At 40.7% G+C, this 22,422-nt stretch overlaps 1 protein-coding gene across 1 annotated transcript; it reads right to left on the reverse strand.

Annotated features, from left to right (window-relative positions):
- Window positions 1-551: 551 nt before the first annotated feature.
- Window positions 552-10,962, reverse strand: LOC114358492 (uncharacterized). The gene is made up of 6 exons (XM_028312468.1): window positions 10,865-10,962; window positions 10,087-10,271; window positions 9,328-9,487; window positions 2,295-2,468; window positions 1,672-1,838; window positions 552-695 (listed from the first exon to the last, which is right to left on the reverse strand). Exons 2-6 carry the CDS (start codon window positions 10,255-10,257, stop codon window positions 552-554), a joined length of 816 nt encoding a protein of 271 aa, XP_028168269.1. The 5' UTR covers window positions 10,258-10,271; window positions 10,865-10,962.
- Window positions 10,963-22,422: the final 11,460 nt, after the last annotated feature.

A 22,422-nucleotide genomic window follows, 5' to 3' on the forward strand; every position in this document is an offset into this window, starting at 1 on the left:
GATGTTATGACGTAGGCATCCGCTAAGAAAGGATTTTACGAAACTCCACCCCTAAGGGGGTAAAATGGGATCCACGCGTACGAAGTCGCGGGCGGCCGCTAGTTATAGCATAAATAGTTAAAAGAAAAGTTCAATTAGTTGTAGTAGTAGTTGTTTGGTTAGTAGTTGTATGTTTGGTTATCAGTTCTGTGGTTCCCAGTAGAAACAAGTTGTGGGAAGCAGTGGGCTGGGCACTTCCCATTTTACTGGATTTTCTAGAAAAAATGTTCTCATGCTTCGGAAGACGTTCTAACCTGATACTTAATAAGTCATGGATGCGTTTGGCAGCTCAAATAAGTCTAATCTCATAACCAAACTTGTGTTATCTGATGTTTCAAAAGAACAAAAGTAAGATTTTCAGATCACACCACTGCCTTTTCAACCAAAAGACGTACAGACATTCTTCTAGAACTTCCATCTGAAGCTGCCATCCAGACGTTTCCTATAAGAAAAGAAACCCAACGTTATAACATAAAAATATAATATTAATAACAAACATAATAATCAAGTCATCAGTCATCATCATCGTCTAGCGGCTGTATATTAAATCTTGAGGAGTGTTGCGCATGCACTTCTTGCGGTTCCTCCACTCCTGGGATGCGGTACGCCATCAGAGCAGCACCATAGTTGCCAAGGCCTGTATCCCAGAAGACTATCTGGAACAGAACAAGAATCAGGCCTTTTCATCTCCCTGAGAACTCTCTCTCTCTCCTATCGAAAACAAAACACGCGCGGCGTACCCAGCGGGTTTTATCTACAAAGGATTCACAAGCGAGTTGTGAGTGACGCATTACGCACGCGTACTATCCGTTCGCTTTAAGTTTGCCGCTGGCGATATGACGTCAATATTTTTTATTTATCTATTAATATAAAAGAAAGTCGTGTTAGTTACTCCAGTTATAACTCAAGAACGGCTGAACTGATTTAGCTGAAAATTGTCAGGGAGGTAGTTTAGAGCCAGGAGAAGGACATAGGATACTTTTTATCCCGTTATTTATTGCCATTAAGGCGGAACAAAGTTCGCCGGGTCAGCTAGTTATCTATATATATAAAAGAAAGTCGTGTTAGTTACTTCGCTTATAACTCAAGAACGGCTGAACCGATTTAGCTGAAAATTGTCAGGGAGGTAGTTTAGAGCCAGGAGAAGGACATAGGATACTTTTTATCCCGTTCGAAATAAAAAAAAAGTCTGCTTATTTATTGCCATTAAGGCGGAACAAAGTTCGCCGGGTCAGCTAGTTATCGATAAAAAATTTGTTTTTGCGTAAAATAAGACACATTAATTGCGTTTAATCACTAACTAATTGCGTTTAATCGCGGTTGGGGGAGGGGACGCGCATTCCACGAACCGGCAAACTTAGCACGAATGGGTAGTATTCTTCACCCATTGTAAAAAATATTTGCTATGGAAAGAAGAAAAACACGCGTGTGGTGTGTTAGATAGCGACACAGTAGCTTCTTGTGGCAGTCAGGTCTATTGCATCGGCATATGGCAGTGATCGGTACTCACTGACGTATGTAAACAAAACGGTGCTTTACTCTGAGACTACAACTAAATCCTATTAATAAAAGTTCTTTTGAAAACTCGTTTTTTGTATCCATTATTTTTTATTGAAAGAAATCTAGGCTTACCTGCTCATCAATAAGGTATCTGATGTAGTATATCTCATTGTACTTCTCGAAGCCAATCTCAGCAGCGACTTGCTGACTACGGCCAGTTGTGAATATGCCAGCGATGGCTGGCACGTTTGCACTGGCGGCCAGGCCAATGGCAGCCTTCAGCATTTCCTTTGCTATGCCTGAAAAAGTTTGTTTTATAATAATATTAAAAAATACAATTAACTTTTTTTAAACTTAGACATCTTTAACTCTGTATACGAGTATAGTGCATAACAGAGCATTTTCCTGAGGTAGCAGAGCTGTTCAGCATGGAACTAATTCCACCTTACTGCAACTCATGTACAGCCAGGATCTACAGTGTAGCTTCCAATGAGATTTTTTCAGTGAATGTGAAGGGAGAAATATGCGAACATTAAGCCTCCCTAATGCATTTGGCCAGCGCGTTGACTAAAGGTCAAATCTACCACTTACTCCTGATATGAGAGGGTGGAGACTTTTTTGAGAAATTGCTTGATGATTTTTCTCGCCCTGAAAAGACCCGTATTATAGTGTTCAGGAAAGACAGCAGCAGGCAGCAAACTCTAGTCCCTAGCTGTTCGCATTATAATGACACAAATAACCTTCCAAACACTCACCTCTATGCCGGTACCGTTTCTTCAGAGCTAGTATGTATACTTTGAAGTATTTCCTCACGCCAAGTTTCTCGAACAGATTGACTGGTTTCTCAACAGCGTTGTAGAAGGTCATCACACTCGAATACAGGGGGTTGTGGGTAATCTTCACTCTACTGAATGTACGGGAGAAGGCATCTGAAAGAACAATATTATATCTTAAAGTCATAAAGGCAATTTGCTTTTGGAATTCGGCTTTCAAAAGGGATTTATAAGGTTCGCATTTATAATATTAGTAGGAAGTAGGATATTTTTTTAAAGATTATTAGCAATTTGTATTGCACAAATTACTAATAGTCCCGTTAGCCCCTCGTGGTAAGCTAAATAAGCTTGTGTTACGAGTGGGCTCACCACAATAGTCGAGCGGCGGTGGGACTCGAACCCGCGTTCCTCGGATCTCGAGTCGGCCACTCCGACTCCTTCACCGTTCGGCTATCGCATCGATATTAGTAGGATATAGCCCAAACCTTAAGACAGGTATTGAGTTATCAATCAATGTAAATAGTTAACATAATAAAATGTAACATCATTGATACCAACCAAACTACACATCTAAAAAAATCCTCAACCAAGTGTGGCGACNTTTGATAACAATTTAGAGAAGCATTATTCAGGGTTACATAACAAAAAAAAATTTGGAAAAAGTGAAGATTTTTGGCAACACGAGTAAAAAGACCGTCACCTGGAGTTAGAAATTTTTGATTTTTTTTAAATGCCCATTATTTTGAAAATATGCCACATAGATTTTTTTTTATATTTTTCTGATAACCAGCATAACTTGCCTCAACACCCAGTTCCGGCTTGACGTTACATTACGGGACACCCTGTATAGACAAACCAAGATGGTGTAAATCGGACCTTGGTCCCCGAGCATAACACCCGCTCGGAAGGAAGCACTAACATCTAGCTTCCTTATTGTGGTTGAGCATCATATCCCACACAAGTTACCCAAAAAAATACTGAATGAACAAAAACTTCCTTGCATCGCTTAAGTCACACAAAACCGTCCAAGTAAACAATCGATTTACAATTCCCTCTGCACACTATTCGGAATCTATTTGCGTATCGATACAATCTGACGAGACTCGATTCGGGCTGTATCGATAGCTGTTACATTAGGGACCAAATTCCTTCAATGCTTTGAGCCTAAATTTTTACTGCATCCGTAAAAAGAATTCCGATTCAGCTTCGGATTTGACGTTTGGTGTAAGTAAGAAAATCAAAAATCAAAATCAAAAATATTTATTCAGTTTAGACCACAAGTGGCACTTATGAACGTCAATAGAAAATAATAATAAAAAGAAAAGGTAGCCCTTATGGGGCACTTTACATGTCTCCTTATCTTTTGGGCCCTACCAGCGCTTCGAGACAAACATATGGTATATTAATTAAACGTCATATTTATTACACCGCCTTAATCTCTCTACTCGACCTGTGGTTGACTGGCAGATAATGCCACCTGGCATTAAGTTCGCCACTGTACATATGTATGTGCAAAAGTGTAAATAAAAATAAATAAAATAATATGGCAAGTGCTGAGAAGAAACGCCGGAACAAACTCAGTCACCACTTATTGCCAGGAATTATCTAACGGTAAGAATAGTCAAATTTAAGTACATCAAATATGTGCAGACTGAACTGACCACGCATCAGAGGAAAATAGAAAGATGTTATTCGTTATCATCATTATTTCAGCCACATGACGTCCATAGCTGAACATAGACCTCCCCCAATGACTTCCACATCGCACGGTTGGTACCGTACTAAGATGTAATTAGTGCGGGACTATTCCCACCTCTCTTTTCCACCGCTGCAACTATGTTGCCAGGATCTACAGCTTGACCGCCAATAAAAACCCAACCAGTGAAGGTCAAGTTTGTCCCGGGGTAAGTCAAACTGTCACTGGATCCGCAACGAAATTAATTAAGATTATAGGTGGAGTTGGAAGTTGTTCCAGTTGTTGTTGTTTCCTGTTCCAGAGCAAAATAATTGGTTTGTTTCAACCAAAGGACGTCCACTGCTGGACAAAGGCTTCCCCTAATGATTTTCAAAGCGACCGGTTCTGCGCTTCCCGTATTCATTTGGATACTTCCCGCGACCTTTACCAGATCGTCGATCCAGCGAGCTCGGGACTACCCATATGACTCCAGATCAAATGATTGGGGCAGTTGATGCCAAGTTTGAAAATTGGTTGTACAATTACATTCTTCGTCATCAACAGCCCTTTACAGTCCACTGCTGGACTATGGGCCTCATCCACTATAGTGGATGGTTTTGCCATAATCTCCACGCTTGGCAGGCGGGTTGGAGATCGCAGTTTAAAAGATTGATGTTTTTCAGAGAGCGCTGCTGCCCATTCTCTGTTTGATGTGTAGTCCCTAAGTCGCCTCTTACGACACCCGTGGGAAGAGTAGGGGTTGGTGACAAATGTATTCTACTCTGCCGTCACCACACGGCTAATTTTACAATTTTATTTTTATTAAGAAATTACATTCTTATTAGCTTTGAAATCAAACAATTTAGTTCGCGACATATCAGGGTCGTCATAATTCCTATTGCCATACAAAATCTACTGCAAAATAGCGAGTGGAGCAGTAGTATGAACTAAAATGTAGTTTCAAATAAAATTTAACCCGCTAACCGCTCCCACTCGTGCTTACGCCATATTTCTTATACGTAAATTGGATTCCAAGCAGTCGATCGGTATAGGTCTATATTAGGGAGGCTGATGGCGCCACCGGAATAAGAACGTAAGGTGAACTTGTTTGCCTTTTGAGTTCGCGATTACCGCGGCTTTTATTGCCCACTTGCGTTTTACTGACTCGGTTAAGTGGTGGCTCGATTAATACTCGGTCTGTACGTCTGCTTTTGTTGACTCCTTGCACGAGGTTTTCGGGATTTACAGTTACGCGGTTTTCCTTTTCGGCCGTGTTCGTCTTTGTTTGCGTCTCTCTTGTTTATTCTGAGTTGCTGGTATAAATGAGAGAGAGGGAAATAGACCGGTTATATTATGTAAATATGTCTAGATATTTTATTTTATTTATTTATTAAAACTTGAATCCTACATAAAAACGCACATATTGCGAACTTAATGCCATTTGAGACTTTCTCTGCTACATAATCTTTGGGCTAAAGAAAACATTCGTTAGGCTTTTGATTTGTAGCACAAGAATAGTATAGAAAGTTGATGCCAGTTTAAAAATTACTCGTTTGGGTGTAACTCGTTGGGAACAAGCAGTAGCATTCAGAAAGCGACGTCTTATTTTGTAGCACTCGAAACGGGACTATGGGAATACCTCTCGTTCCCACCGCTGCAACTCCTGTGTAGCCAGTGGGCTAATTCAAATGCATTTGTCGAGAGTAGAAATCGTCTGTCAAATAATTTTCTAGTAATCAATTTTGAACTGATTGTCAAGGTAATACAGTTGAAAATTGAATATCAAAGCCAGACTACGCCTAATGTCAGATCAGCCGATGGTAGATGCCAAATTTCCAATATCGCGTACGAAGACGGAGAACTTTGTCAATATAGTGGTACAGGATCTACAGTTTGACCGCCAATAAAAACCCAACCAGTGAAGGTCAAGTTTGTTCGTAGCACTCTACTAAGCATACCGTAGCACAACCGTAGTATGTCGTAGACTTGTAGCAGTGCGTAGTACAATAGATTTTGACCTGACTGCGCCAGTAGTGTTATAAAAGCACAAGTTATTTTAAGAAGTATCCCACAAACTATGTACTAAAAGTCTGTAGTCAGCAGAGTCTAACGTCTGTATTCACAAACGATACTTGCTTAAGTGAAGCAGCAAATCGAAGGCACAGCGTAGAATAGAGCTCTGTGATTGGTTCATGTGTCACCCTGTGCGTCCACGCACACTGTGAGACCTCATAGTAATGTTTGTAAATACGGGTGTAACACTGTCGCATTTACTCGACTTCTCATAGGTGCCATTTTGCATTAACAATAGTTATGTCGATTATGTCGATGGTTTGTTGGTGTACAAAAAAGTACAGTATCTATTTTCAACCGACTTCAAAAAAGGAGGAGGTTCTCAATTCGACCCGTATGTTTTTTTTTTTTTCTATGTTTGTTACGCGATAACTCCGCCAATTATGAACCGATTTGAACAAATCTTTTTTCGACGTATAGGTCGAGGGTGGGTGGTAATACCTCAAGGGTGGTCCCATTTAAATTTAATAATAAAAAAAACAACCCCCAAGGGTGGAAAATTGGGGATGAACTTTTTTATACGCAATATCTCCGTCGATTATAAACCAATTTGAACGATTATTTTTTTGTTGAATAGGTATTATCAAAAGGGTGGTTTCATGCGAATTTGAAGAAAATATTTCACCCCCAAGGGTGGAAAATTGGGGATGAACTTTTTTATACGCAATATCTCCGCCGATTATGAACCAATTTTTTTTTTTTTTTTTTCTATGTTTGTTACGCGATAACTCCGCCAATTATGAACCGATTTGAACAAATCTTTTTTCGACGTATAGGTAATACCTCAAGGGTGGTCCCATTTAAATTTAATAATAAAAAAAACAACCCCCAAGGGTGGAAAATTGGGGATGAACTTTTTTATACGCAATATCTCCGTCGATTATAAACCAATTTGAACGATTATTTTTTTGTTGAATAGGTATTATCAAAAGGGTGGTTTCATGCGAATTTGAAGAAAATATTTCACCCCCAAGGGTGGAAAATTGGGGATGAACTTTTTTATACGCAATATCTCCGCCGATTATGAACCAATTTTTTTTTGGTCTCAGTGTACTGCCTACCTTTAGTGGTAACATCAAGGTAATAATTAGTTAACTAAAAAGCAAGAAATAAGTAAAATTTTATAAAAAAAATAAAACCGACTCCAAAAAACCTACACTAAAACGTCGAAAAATAATTACTAATTACCTACTTATTTATTAGGACGAATTATTAATATTTATGTAGGTATACCATGATTGATACTTTTGGTGTCGGTGCAGGCAAACTTTACATGTTTCATAATCTTGGCACCGACTCCAGAAGTATCAATCATGGTATACCTACATAAATATTAATAATTCGCCTAATAAATAAGTAGGTAATTAGTAATTATTTTTCGACGTTTTAGTGTAGGTTTTTTGGAGTCGGTTTTATTTTTAGTGAAGTATGAAAAGTTTCACAAAATCCACGAAACACAAAATATGAAAATAACTAAAGCATTTCGCATTGTAATTTATTACATGAATCCCCGATTTACATTTATAAAGTACACAAAATGTAAGCCTTTGGGAGTAAACTGTTAGATTTATTCGTGCGAATGAACCTTCAATAATTACAACAGTTTATGTTTAAAATATCTTGTTACCCACCGCTATTTATGAAATCAGCCCGGCTACAAGTTAACCCTTTAACGGGCAAGTTAAATTGTTTATCGTGTTTTGAACCTTCACACAATGTGTTAAAGTTCAAATATCATGGGAAATATGTATTTGCAATAGCAAATACCGTGTAAAGGTTTAAGTAGATATTTTATGTCAGCGTGCATTGCATAACATACACTTTTTACATTCTGATATTTCAAATATTTTTTGAACAATTATGTGGCATGGAGAGCTTTTATCTTCTATATAAATAAAAATGAATCGATGTTCGTTAGTCTTGATTAAAACTCGAGAACGGCTGGGCCGATTGAGCTGATTTTTGTTTTAAAATGTTTGTCGTAGTCCAGGATAGGTCTAAACGGTGAGCTAATACGCGCGCGATATTATTTTTTTGTGACAGACAAAATTCCACGCGGGCGAAGCCGCGGGCGGAAAGCTAGTTAAAAATAAAAGTCATTTTGCTCTTTGTATTTTAAATGACGAAGCACACTTATCAACCTGGAAACGGATCGTACCCGTAGCAACTCGAAGCCGTCATTATTATTTGTATGAAACTATACAGAAATCGCGGTACTTCAGAAGAGAGTAACTAGTTGTGGTAAATTAGAGAGGTTCGTGCTTAAGCATTGGTGACTTAGCGCTCCTGCACACGACGCCGCCACCGCGCCGCCATCCACCGGGCGATATTAAGGCCTCAGCCTCGAACTTAGCGGGCAGCGGGGCGGCAGCGGCGGCGGCGCGGGAGCGGCAGGATCTTATGCGTAAAATCAAATAGACCGGTTCTCGAAAACAGCGGCGCGGCAGCGGGGCGGCAGCGGGCAACGAGCGGGCAGCGGCGAGGGAGCGGGCAACGAGCGGGCAGCGCACTCCTTCTTTTGCCCACAATAAATCGAGCGTTAGGAATAAATTTGAATCGAAATAAGATTGTTGCCGTTGTTCAGACATTTCGTTTGCGAATAAAAACAAATATCTCGACAACACAACCCCGAACACAACACTTCGCCGCTAAAGCGCCGCGCGAGCTGCCCGCTTGTTTCGAGAACGGGTCTGCGTTGCCCGCCCCGCTCCAGCGCCGCCGCCGCTCCCGCCCCGCTGCCCGCTAAGTTCGAGGCTGAGGCCTGGCCGCGGCGCGGGAGCGGCAGGATCTTATGCGTAAAATCAAATAGACCGGTTCTCGAAAACAGCGGCGCGGCAGCGGGGCGGCAGCGGGCAACGAGCGGGCAGCGGCGAGGGAGCGGGCAACGAGCGGGCAGCGCACTCCTTCTTTTGCCCACAATAAATCGAGCGTTAGGAATAAATTTGAATCGAAATAAGATTGTTGCCGTTGTTCAGACATTTCGTTTGCGAATAAAAACAAATATCTCGACAACACAACCCCGAACACAACACTTCGCCGCTAAAGCGCCGCGCGAGCTGCCCGCTTGTTTCGAGAACGGGTCTGCGTTGCCCGCCCCGCTCCAGCGCCGCCGCCGCTCCCGCCCCGCTGCCCGCTAAGTTCGAGGCTGAGGCCTAAAACAGTGCAAAGGCGCGGCGGCGGCGCGGTGGCGGCGTCGTGTGCAGGAGCGCTTAATGACCTGCTGTTGCTGATGATGATGATGACGATGATGATGCCAACTACACATACGTTTCTCCTGAATCCTCATGATCATCACACCGACCAACTTGTCGACTCCCTCTTTGACAGCTGCTATCGACATTTTGTCCTTCATCCATATCCTGACGTTGTGTACGAATTCGTCGGTGCCTTCTCTGTCTTCTGCTATCTTTACTGATCTGTAGGTTAACTGAAAATCAGATGCAAATAAATTAAAGCTTTCCTTTATAAAACTTTGAAAATATAGTTCTTTGCTACTTGCTATACATATTCTGAAATTTAACATTTTCTCTCTCAGTTTCAAGACCACTAAAACACCTAAAAGGGTAAAATACGCGTCAATACAGTTTCATTTAGGATTTTGTTTACAAAATGAATAAAATATGAGCCATATCTCCCAAGTATCCAGACATCGACAAATTAAAACTTTTCGTTCTATTAGGTGTATCATTTGCTAAAAAGTTTAGAATGTTTCAAGTTTTTCGAATTTTGCCGTAGGAGAGTGACTATATCTTCCTTACACTGGAGCTCTTCGCTCTGTCTTTTTCACCGAATACACATATTTTAATATAGTGCAGCAGGGCTTAGTTTTGATTATTGCTAGTAAGCTCGTAGCAACCGCCAGGCCGCTTCCAACCGGGCAACATGGAAAGCATTAGGGGAGGCCTGCTGAACATAAGCAGTGGACGTCCTATGGCTGAGATGATGATGATGAAGCTTTTGTACCATATCTTCCCTTTTGTTTTAATCTACAATTGTCTCTCAATAAATGAACAAATGCATACCCACCTCCTCGGGAAGATAGTGCTTCTTCAGCAATCTAACAGCATCCTCGTATCTCTTGTCCTGTAAATCCTCGAACCTGATACCGCAGGCCACTCGGCCCCATATAGAGGGCGCTTTTATCCTCTCTTCTAGAAGCTTCATCTTCTCTACTTCTGCTTCTGCACTCTTCGCCATTGTTGATTAAAAACCTAAAACAATGATAAGAATACAAAGAGCTTTTTTAAAGTAGACCATAAGTCTAGGCGCAGACCACCGACTTTTAGTTGACCGATAGTTTAGTCGGGCATTTGATCAGTATGGGCATGTATGGAAGTGCGCACATTACGCCGATTCGATTTGGCCGATTCTTCATACAAATTAAAATCGGGCCCAACTATCGGCCAACTAAACGGTGGTCTACGCCTAGTCTAAGACTTAGTTGGCCGATAGTTGAATCGGGCTGTTGATCAGTATGGAAGTACTCACACCTATTTGGTATCGGCCAATCTATATATATAAAAGAAAGTCGTGTTAGTTACTTCGCTTATAACTCAAGAACGGCTGAACCGATTTAGCTGAAAATTGTCAGGGTACCTCCCTAGAGCCAGGAGAAGGACATAGGATACTTTTTATACCGTTCGAAATAAAAAAAAGTCTGCTTATTTATTGCCATTAAGGCGGAACAAAGTTCGCCGGGTCAGCTAGTTCTTCATACAAGTTAAGATCGGGCCCAACTATCGGCCAACTAAAAGTCGGTGGTCTGCGCCTAGGCTAAAATAGAAATCAATAACTAAAAGCGTACCGTTTTGATTATACTCGTAAATTGTAAGTAAAAATAATATATAAAAACCCTAATCTATTTACAATTTCTTGGAAATTCAATCAGCTTAAGTTTGGTTTACAAACGTTACACCAAACGGCGATGACAGTTTTCACTGTCATAAGTCATAACAGTTTCAAATACAAGAAGTTCAATAACAAAACAGTTTTGATAATAATAATCTCTGATTCACCTAGTCCAAACAGCAAAATCATGAAAGGCTTTATACTACACATACATATCACATTCTTCCATCTAAACATTTACCACATTTATTATTTAACCCAAAATTCCCATTTTCTCCAATCACACATTAAATTCCCAGGGTGTCCAAAAAACAGGACGGATCCCAAACAAACTTACCCGGATCAGTATCCGGATCTATCTAACCGTATAGCTAATGACATCGATCGGCCAAACTTATTCGCCACTATTTACCCGAAACTCGAGTGCCTGGATGTTGTCGAATGATTCGGGCTGTGTTTAATCAGGCGCACCTGGTTTTGTTCCGATTCCTCTTAACTGTAGGGCGGCCATGCTTCCTCGGGATCCTGAGCTAGTTTAAATAATTATGTATAAGGGTTACAAAACCGATGAAAAGTGGAGTAAACGGGTTCTTGAAGAGAGACCACGACTCAGCAAATGTAGGATGGCCTATGTGCCCCAGGTTGGTCCTATACCCACTTAATTATGTACTTTAAATGTGGCATTACAGGTTTCTCCTCAGCTAGTAAAATTTTGTTTGACTACGTCAGAGTTCTTTGTGCCAAATAAACTATTATTCATTTATTTATTCAAACATCACAGAACTGAGTAAAAGGTGGATGAGAAAAGTGGAAGATACCCTTAGCTAAATTAAATAATTTAAAAAAATTACATCAGTCTGTTTACACAGCAATAGATGTAGAATTTACATAATTTACATTCTTGATTTTAAACTATCGCGTTCCATTTCGACTTAATATCGCGTCAAGACCCGTGTCTTTCTATTTAAAACATTCTACATTGTAAATATGTAGTCAAGATGGAACCAATCGCTAAGGATACTTAAATAACTGATTAACAAAAAATACCAGCCTTTTTTTGTCTCTTCAAAAAAATAATTCAAGGTCACCCCCCACTTTCAGGTGCGTTGATTGGCGGGCAAACTCGCCGGATCGGCATTGTTTTAATTCTTGATTAGACCTCCAGCCATTGTTGACCCTTTACAGACCAACATTCAGGTTGTTTTGTAGATAAATAAAGCTAATCTGGGTTATTATTTTGTTTGAAGTGAAGGTGGATTCGGGTTTGATGAGAGTTTTGAAGGACTTGGCAATTACCTCTTGAAGTTTTGCAAAGCGTGTTAATAAATTATTATTAAGAGGATGGCATACCTACCTATTTACTCGTACATCATTACAATAGAACCTTAAAGTAGGTAACTGAATTTCAGAATCTCCGATATGCCTAATTGCTAATTACTCGTGTCTAATTAAACAGTAGGTACGTGCTCCGTAATATTATGTAACTTATTCGAATTTTATTGAAATATCTGACTTCTTCAAAAATTGATAGCTATTCGCTATTAATTTTTGAAGAAGAGCCCTGACTTTCAGATATGATTTCATGAATTTAGATAAAATTTTCCATACAGGCCACATTTTGCCTTATGAACCACACGCCCCATGATTGGAAAAGAAGGTAAATAAAAAAGAAATTCCTCACAAGNCCAAAGTTAAGTGACTTGCGAGGTTCTCACTCAGTGTGTCATTGTCAAGACCATGGACTTCATGGTGATCAGATCAAATGCAAGTGCTTTATGAGGGTCCATTTTGGCTATTTCTTTAGCCTAGCCATCTCTCTTAGCGTTAGTTCTTTCGTTTCAGCCGAAAGACGTCCTGCGCCGCTCGCATCCAGGCACTTCCTACGACCTTCCCCAAATCGTCGGTCCACCTAGTGGGAGGCCTGCCCACGCCAAGTCTTCCAGCTCGTGGTCGCCACTCAAGAACTTTACTGCCCCAGCGGCCATCAGCTCTACGAGATATGTGCCCCGCCCACTGCCACTGTGGGCTATGTCAGTCGTTTGTCCTCCTGCGTCTTTCGTCCTCAATGTAAAAAGTAGGAATCAATCTTCTTCTTTGAACTTGAGGAGGGTAAGCGGAAAATGGCGGTCAACTCCTCAGATAGTCAAGTACAAAGATGTCCTGAAGCAGCATAATATATGAAAAGATGGAAAATGGGCCCTCTCAAATCAGGATGGGAAGGTTGGGCAGCACAGCACCTAGAATGGCGGGAGATTGTGTTGTGTAGAGGCGAGTCCGCGAATTCAAGGAGAAGCGCACAACTGAACTCAACGCAAAACGCGATGATGTAAATCCCGTCCATCTGCCGCCATTCACTATAATTATGTTGGCGGCGGGTAATTACTATCAATGTGCGAGGAGTTTGCCGCGAAGATCGGCTATGTAAGCTATCTTCGGGTGCACCAGCGCCGCTAAGACAGCTAAGTCGAAGTGGTCACCATGACCGAAATCGGTCGGATGAATCATCATCATCATCAGTAGGAATCAAAAGGCAGGCATAGCTGCAAGTCTCGGATCAAATCCAGTGCTTGATCTTATTTTTTGATTGAATTGTGAATCAATGGGTTTAAATAAACCGGCTTGTCATGTAGTTAGCAAAGGTCTGAGATTTTTCTTGTCAGTTCGCTCTCATGTATTACCGGACCTAATAGGCGGAGAACACTTTGAGGGAGGTACTTTGTTGCCTTCCAGAGGTTGTGGTTCCCATTTGCATTCCGAGACATATTTGCCAATCTCTGTGTGAGCGATTCGCTTAAAGTATAGTCCAATAGTGTGGGTTGTCTGCCAGACGAAGGCGGGGATTTTTTCTTAACAGCAGAGGGACCGGCGCCTCTCGCGATCAATTATTTAATAGATCAAACAGCAACTTGAATAATGTACTTGATTTACCAAAATTATGCCAACCACATAATTTACATTAACTCAGTCAGGCCGCGCTGATGGCCTCCAACTTAATCACCTTCTAAAACGAATCCTTTAAGGCATGGTCAGACACGCCAGGATTAACTCATTCCAAAATTCTCATAAAAGCCTATGACCGAAAATGCTCCAAGCAGATCATAGAACTGAGTAAGATCAAAATGCGCATCTTAGTTCGAGCCCTCATTGGACACAGCAGCTTAAACAAGCACTTGTACACTATGGGACTGTCCGAATCAAGAACGTGCAGGATGTGCCAAGAGGCAGATGAAACGTCACTACACATTCTCACGGACTGCAGACCTTTGATGCGCAAGCGGAGCTTACACCTGGGCAAACACATCCTAAGCCCACAAGATGTAAAACATATCGCCCCCAAAAAGATACTGCAATTCCTAATGGATGCAGGACTCGGAGGCGAACTGTAAGGAAAACAGCGGCGATCACAATAGATCGCTACCGGTCGCAGTGATACTAGGACTTTATTGAACTAGAATAGCCGCTCAACTCAATAAAAAAATAGTTCTTCTGCGTTCGAAACACAAATTAGTACAGTAAAGGAGAGGAATAAATTGCAAATAGTTGGTACAGTATCAGTATCGGCGCGCCGACTGCTGGTCGTCGGCGGCGGCGGCGTGGATAAATTCGCGGCGGCGGCGGCGCGCCGGCGTGGCGCCCACCTCTAGTTACAACAGGATATTGCAAANTAATAGGCGGAGAACACTTTGAGGGAGGTACTTTGTTGCCTTCCAGAGGTTGTGGTTCCCATTTGCATTCCGAGACATATTTGCCAATCTCTGTGTGAGCGATTCGCTTAAAGTATAGTCCAATAGTGTGGGTTGTCTGCCAGACGAAGGCGGGGATTTTTTTTTTAACAGCAGAGGGACCGGCGCCTCTCGCGATCAATTATTTAATAGACCAAACAGCAACTTGAAATAATCTACTTGATTTACCAAAATTATGCCAACCACATAATTTACATTAACTCAGTCAGGCCGCGCTGATGGCCTCCAACTTAATCACCTTCTAAAACGAATCCTTTAAGGCATGGTCAGACACGCCAGGATTAACTCATTCCAAAACTCTCATAAAAGCCTATGACCGAAAATGCTCCAAACAGATCATAGGACTGAGTAGGATCAAAATGCGCATCTTAGTTCGAGCCCTCATTTGGACACAGCAGCTTAAACAAGCACTTGTACACTATGGGACTGTCCGAATCAAGAACGTGCAGGATGTGCCAAGAAGAGGCAGATGAAACGTCACTACACATTCTCACGGACTGCATACCTTTGATGCGCAAGCGGAGCTTACACCTGGGCAAACACATCATAAGCCCACAAGATGTAAAACATATCGCCCCCAAAAAGATACTGCAATTCCTAATGGATGCAGGACTCGGAGGCGAACTGTAAGGAAAATAGCAGCGATCACAATAGATCGCTACCGGTCGCAGTGATACTAGGACTTTATTGAACTAGAATAGCCGCTCAACTCAATAAAAAGATAGAGAAGATAGTTCTTCTGCGTTCGAAACACAAATTAGTACGGTAAAGGAGAGGAATAAATTGCAAATAGTTGGCACAGTATCAGTATCGGCGCGCCGACTGCTGGTCGTCGGCGGCGGCGGCGTGGAAAAATTCGCGGCGGCGGCGGCGCGCCGGCGTGGCGCCCACCTCTAGTTGGGATCGAAAATCAATAACTTGTGTGTTTTTATTACGGAGTGTAGAATGTAAAGTTTTCGAATAGTAAGTAAGTCCGCTATAGAGTATAAAGCCTCTGTTGAAAATCTACGCTTTTTAAAATACATCACCTTTAATAGTGCTCTTTGAGCACGTTCCACATCTAAAAATTTTGTTTTTAAAGCTCAGTCGAAACAAATTCTAATTACGAAAACGCTTAGCGAGCGTTCTCGTTCGTCTCTAATCAAATTTTTTGTAAGCCTAACAAACTTGACAGAAAAAGCCTAAAAGCACAATTACCATAATGAAAATGTCTTACCTCAGTTTAATCCAATTATTTGAATCCCACAAAGAAAACACTGGGAGAGACCGCCAAATACAGGGTGGTACGGAAAACTGAGTCGGTTATAAAAAGAAAGAAAAATAAATCAATAATAACGTTATTACGTTACGGTAAGGACGTCAAAGTTTGCGCGACGTCGGCGAAATGAGTTGGACGGAAAAATAAAGGCAAGATTGAGTCGAAGTAAAAATGCAGTTCCGTAGTAGCCATCACTACTGCGTACAATTATACGAACATCGGGCCTCCGTAAATCGTCTACCCAGTGCGGGGAGGGTAGAAAAACTCCTCCATCCATCCTCCATCTCACTAAAACTTTTGAATAGCCAGCCAGAACCTAAAACGGCCGTAAAATAGTAAGTTTTTGTTAACTATCTAAATCTTGGAAAAACATCTAAAAATACTACCATGATTTTACTTAAGATTGTCGTGTACTTGAGTATTAATTGTGTAATCAAACGTTTTTTGCATTTTGAGATCCTGTATCAAGATAGAACAAATCTTTTATCATGCAAGCACAGGACCGTTCATTATGGAAAACCTTGGGGGAGGCCTTTGTCCAGCAGTGGACGTCATTTGGCTGAAACGAACGAACGAACGATGCATGCATAGCAGATAACGACACCAGGCTAAAGAGTGGTGCATTAACTAGTTGCAATACAACAGTTAGGCATAGCAGCCGAAACATCAAGCTGTGAGTACAAAATGTAACTCATATAAAAAATATCGCGTAGAGACTTGTGTTTTTTTCTCTATTTTAGTTACAATACGTGCATCTAAATAACAATACTGTACATTCCGATGTGCTGTCAACTGTCTTTCTCCAAGGGTGCCAGTGAAGGTGATGATGACGCAAGATGGTCACACAAAAAATTCATTTTTCCCTCGGAACCCTAACTGCGCTGAAAGCTTAAATCGATATAGAGCGAGTCAATAGAGTTTGGTCGATGCTAAAAGAAAGCACGGCGGAAACATTCGCGCAAAGTCCTTTGTCGGATGTACTGCGTTGTCTATGGAAATATTGATAGGTTTGCCAAAGGTTCTTAGTGCAAAATTCAAGGAAAAGGCACGTAAGTTACTTATCAGTCATGCTCTTTCTTTACAAAGAAGTAGAATAAACTGAATTCACAAAAAACGCGAGTGTTATGGAAAGTACAGGACGGTATTTTATGAAACTGACAACTTTACAAACGTGGGTAGAAGCTTAACTTTATTAACTGTACAAAACAGATAATCACAAATCGCACCCACTAATCATTTTCAGTCAACTCCCGAGAAGCGAAAGTCGTTGACATTATCAGTTTTTTAATTAAGTACCTACCTACCTGGGTCTAGCTAGATTCAATGACAATGTGTAGGACATTTTCATTATACCCTTTAAGAAAGCTCATTTCACACACCAAATATCTCTCAAGCCTTTCAAAATATGTTCACTTTTGTACGCAGAAAACTAATATCGAGTAAAGGCTGAAGCATATACTAACTTCTAGTTCGCTCCCCAAAGAATTGAACCTCTATAAATTGTTACGAATTTACATTGTTTCACTATAGATAAATTGGGAATACACGGCGAGAAATTTCTGTAACATGGCTGATTTTCTAGCAAAAGTTACAGCTAGTTAGCAATATAATTTTCGATGGAGTATGAAAGTTCGGAATATATCTATTGAAGTTAACAGCGTAGAGCGTGGTTTCTCAAACTGGGGTGCGCGATACCCCAGGGGTTCGGCAGGGATCGTAAAGGGTTCACATGAAAACACCATATTATGACAAGGCTGATGGAAATCCTTGGGGAAGAAATTTGTCCAGAAAAGGAAGATAATAGTGTATAATAAAAGTGTGCTTAACCTAACTAGTTTGTTGTGCCACACTGCTGGGCAAAGTTCTCCCTATATCTCTCTAACCATTACAGTCCAAAGTCAACATTTTCTGCACCATTATGAAGAACAAAAAAAGCACTTACTTCCACTAAGTCTTTTAACTAAATTAATGTCGTTTAAAAAACTTTTTGAAAACTTGGAAAGTGAGTTTCATAAAGCATTTTTCTCACTTGTAACTTATCCTTCACACTTACGACCATATTCACAAACGATGCTTGCTTAAGTGAAGCAGCAAATCGAACACACAGCGTTGAATAGAGCTCTGTGAGACCTCATAGTAATGTTTGTGAATACGGGCTAACAAGCTCAATCGCTGATTAAGTCAATTGAATTCCAAACACTCAAGTGTTTGAAATCGAGCTTCGTACAGAATAATAGATCAACTCTTCCAAATTACAACCGACAGAGCACGCTAATATCACAAATCGGACTACAATCGAATACAATTCGATTAGATTGATCGACAATCGCGATTTGTGACGAATCGATGCCTCCCGCAAGTGATTAATTGTTCCGAGGTAATTGATTTCGGTGTCATATACATTTAATACGAATAGTAGGGTAAGGCCGATACGCCCTCCGTATAACCACGAAGGCTACAGCTCGAATAGATCAGTCAGTTTTTAGTGTTCGACTGCCAGATGGATATTTTACTCTTATTTCAGCACGTAAGTATCGAGATCAGCTCTACGAGCTATGTGCCCTGGCCCACTGCCACTTGATTTTAGCAATTCTGCAAGCATAGTTGGTCACTTCGGTTCTCCTACGGATCTTCTCATTTCTGATTCGATCACGTAGAGAAACTCCAAACATAGCCCGCTCCATAGCCCTTTGGGTCACCTTGAGCATTCTTATGAGGCCCATAATAAGCGACCACGCCTCCGTTCCGTATGTCATCACACTGGTCAAAGATTGTCTGGAGACACCCTATCGCCATACTTGAATCAAGTAAGTTTTTTTAAGAACATTAGTAATTTGTTTTTGCACAAATTGCTAATACACTCATCTTAGCCCCTCGTACTAAGCTAAATATGCTTATGTTTCGAACTCGCGTTCTTCGGATGACGAGCCAGGAGCCAGCCCGACCCCTTCACCGTTCGGCTATCGTGGCTTAACCGCTGGCTGATCTACTTGCCCTGTGTCCATGACGTTGTAATTAACATACCTATTAACCGTGACGTATACGACGGGCCGCGTAAATTAAACTGAGGAGGATGTGACAGGATGCGATGTTATTAAAATATGATAATTATGTCATAGATTTTGATGACACGAGGTGTGATCATAAGGTTATGGTGTTATATTTTCTAGCACAAAAATATGAACAGAATAGTCATCATCATCATCAGCATTTCAGCCACAGGATCTGGCTCCCCCAATGACTTCCACATCGCACGGTTACAACAGAATAGTAATTTTATTGAAATACTGTGATTGTTTGGCTATCACGAGTCGTTCCTAAAAGGTTAAAAATTATGTATCTTTTTACTTATTACTACTGTCCTATACGTCTATTAGTACTATCTTATCGTGGGCCCTCCATTAGATGGACCGACGATCTAGTGTAAGGTCGCGGGAGGTGCCTGAGCACCGATCGTTGTCAAAATCCTTGGGTAATTTCATCAAAAACTTGTCATATTCAGCAGACAAGGAAACCAGAGGAAACTGCCCTACTTCCTAGTCTTAAATATATGTATATGTCACCGTAAAATTGTGGATTCCGTCAGATTATAATCTGACGTAGTTAAATTACAATCTAACCTAACCTAACCCACTGTTAGTTTACAATCTAACGCGTTATATTATAAACTGACAGAGTTCACAATTTCACGTTGACATATACATACATTTTACATCCAAAAACATCGCAGCTGTGATCGCTTTCATCGAAAACACATGAGACACCCTTCAAGGCGCTAAGATTTCACTAAAGCCCCACACTTTGACCCATCCCAGCTCACTTTCACCACAATATAGATAGAAGCAGAAGACTATCTACGTACAAAAACCATGGATATCGCCAATAGCGCGCGAAGTATCGCGAACCAGTCTAAACCAGTGCGAGCGCGAATGTTGCCCTCTTGAGACAGGCGTGTCTCAATCTCAACGAAAATTAAGTATAGATCGTTTCATCCACGAAGACGCGCCCCACCATTCTTCCGCTAATGTTTGAGTGTTATCGGTACGTCGTCGTCGTTTCAGCCAAAAGACGTCCACTGCTGGACAAAGGCCTCCCCCAATGAACGGTCCTGCGCTGCCCGCATCCAGGCTCTTCCCGCGACCTTTACCAGATCGTCGGTCCACCTAGTAGGAGGCCTGCCCACGCTACGTCTTCCAGCCCGTGGTTGCCACTCGAGAACTTTCCTGCCCCAACTCGGATCAAACTCACCGCACCCCGCGCTTCCCTCGACCAAAAATGGTGGGGCGCGTCTTCGTGTATGAAACGATTTATACAATCACTTGATTGTCTTCTGTTACTGTCTACTTTGTGCTTTCACCCTGTATTTTTAAATCGCCCCAGTAGTGCCCCAAAGACTCAGCGTCCGGATACCTATACGTATACCTACTATACTTACATAAATATGTTTATCTCAAGACCGTTTCTGTAATTTCAATCCAATCTCTAGCGGCTGTTCACATAAAAGGGATGTAATGTTATCTTTGATAAAAGATACAGAAGGTGCATTAGGCATAATAACCATTTGGTTACGCCACCCAAATAGGTTTCCTATGCGTTGCGCTAGTGGTTTTTTGCGTAAAGATACTTTGAGACTGACAGCACCTTTCGGCAGAAGTTTTTCATTAACCTACGTAGTTCCCACTGTAGATGTAATAAGGGCGAAATATAAACCTTTCTAAATTACCCTGCATTCATTCCCACCATTCCTGTGTAGCTAGGATCTACAGCTTGACCGCCAATAAAAACCCAACCAATGAAGGTTAAGTTTTACTAAAAAGTATCTATTTAACCTATTTTCAGACAAATAAATACTTCCTATTCTATTCTATTGATATTGTCCCTCTGCACATTTCATGTGTTTGAAAACAGCTACACTTAAAAATGTAAAGTTGATGTTATGTTTATTTTTCTTTTCTTTTTTTACTTAACTAAGTACCATTTCCTTTTCTGACTTTACAATACAATATTCACCAATGTCTTCTCTGTAACATCCTATTCTATGACCCGTAGCACGTGACCGGGCATACGCGGCCGGCACCGCGCGATTGTAACGGCCTTCAAGAAAAAACCTCAGACAAGGAAAAAGGACTTGGAAACGTATGTTTTGATGTTCAGAACACATAATTTATCTTTTGTAGTGCGCTTTCAGGAACGGTATTTTTGAAGCATGCGAATCGATTGTAATCGTGCGCGAAAACAATCCTGTCAGTTCAGTACCAAAAAAACGTTTGTTATTTATTTCTTTCATTGTCTCATACTTTTGTTACTTTGCCAGTTATTTGTTCCGTGGGTAGTTAACTCAGCTATCGATCAAACCTTGTTACTAAAATAATTAAAACCTCCTACTTATTGTGAATCTAACCACTTTAACGCGCTTTCTTGATATTTCATATTTTTTTTAGTTTTTTGAGTTCAAATATTGAACCTACCTTGAATTCTGCTCTATATTCTATTGGATTAAGAACCTGATGACTTTTCAAATGTGCTTTTTTATTTAAAATACTACACGAATCGAGAAAATTCGTATGCGATTTAAAAAAAAGAATGCTTTAAACATACGTCCCTAGGGATCGTTTATTCGAAACGTTGCCATCAGGAAGAAATAATGTATCTCCTGGCATTTCCGGTCAATTTGGATGAAAGGGATGTTGTCATTTTCAACAACAAAGACGTTTTGTCACAAAACAAAAAAAGCCCGTCGATTTAGCTGTGCCATCTTAAAAATACGTCACGAACCACCAAAATTGATTTTAGTTTGATTCTGTTTGTTTTTGTTGAGGAAATGAATTATCCCACCAAAAACATTCTGTAAAAAACTAGCCAAGTCTCGTTGGAGCTGCTTGTTTATCTCTAAAAAGTAATGAAATCTAGACAAAGTCGTGCCAAGTCTATGGTTCCTTACTGCGATTGCTTAATTATTATAGTTAATGTTGTGTGACTTGGCCGTTGAAGGGTACAACACCAGGTGCTCCAATCTGTCACCTGAACCGCTACCCATTGACGATGAAAAATTGCCACTTGGAAAACGTTGATTTAATAACCAGTCAGTTGTAGGCTTAATAAAGCTGCGTATTTCAATAATACTGTAATGTTTATCATAATAAAGATTGTTCAACGGCCAAGTCACACAACATTAACTATAATAATTAAGCAATCGCAGTAAGGAACCATAGACTTGGCACGACTTTGTCTAGATTTCATTACTTTTTAGAGATAAACAAGCAGCTCCAACGAGACTTGGCTAGTTTTTTACAGAATGTTTTTGGTGGGATTTCACTTCTTTTTGTAGAAAGTGGCATAATCGTCGTCTTTTAATATTATCGACATTTTTTTTTACGATATTAAACACAAATTAACTCAACGACCTTTAAAATGGACAAAGAATCAGAATTATTGGTTTAAAGACTTAACCATAGCGAACCTCACGATATAATAAACGAAATCAACGAACGAAATTCAAACTACACAACATTC

This window comes from Ostrinia furnacalis, unplaced genomic scaffold, assembly GCF_004193835.3.
Source record: "Ostrinia furnacalis isolate ACB-3 unplaced genomic scaffold, ASM419383v2 OfSCF3961, whole genome shotgun sequence".
Taxonomy (NCBI): Eukaryota; Metazoa; Arthropoda; class Insecta; order Lepidoptera; family Crambidae; genus Ostrinia; species Ostrinia furnacalis.

Bases quoted from the DNA above. Each gene is read 5' to 3' on its own strand.
- LOC114358492 (XM_028312468.1), bottom strand. From the start codon at position 10,257: ATGGCGAAGAGTGCAGAAGCAGAAGTAGAGAAGATGAAGCTTCTAGAA. The intron at 2,469-9,327 runs GTATGTGTAGTT...TTGTTCTTTCAG, and splicing joins CATGAGGATTCAGGAGAAAC to ATGCCTTCTCCCGTACATTC. The intron at 1,839-2,294 runs GTGAGTGTTTGG...AAACTTTTTCAG, and splicing joins GAAACGGTACCGGCATAGAG to GCATAGCAAAGGAAATGCTG.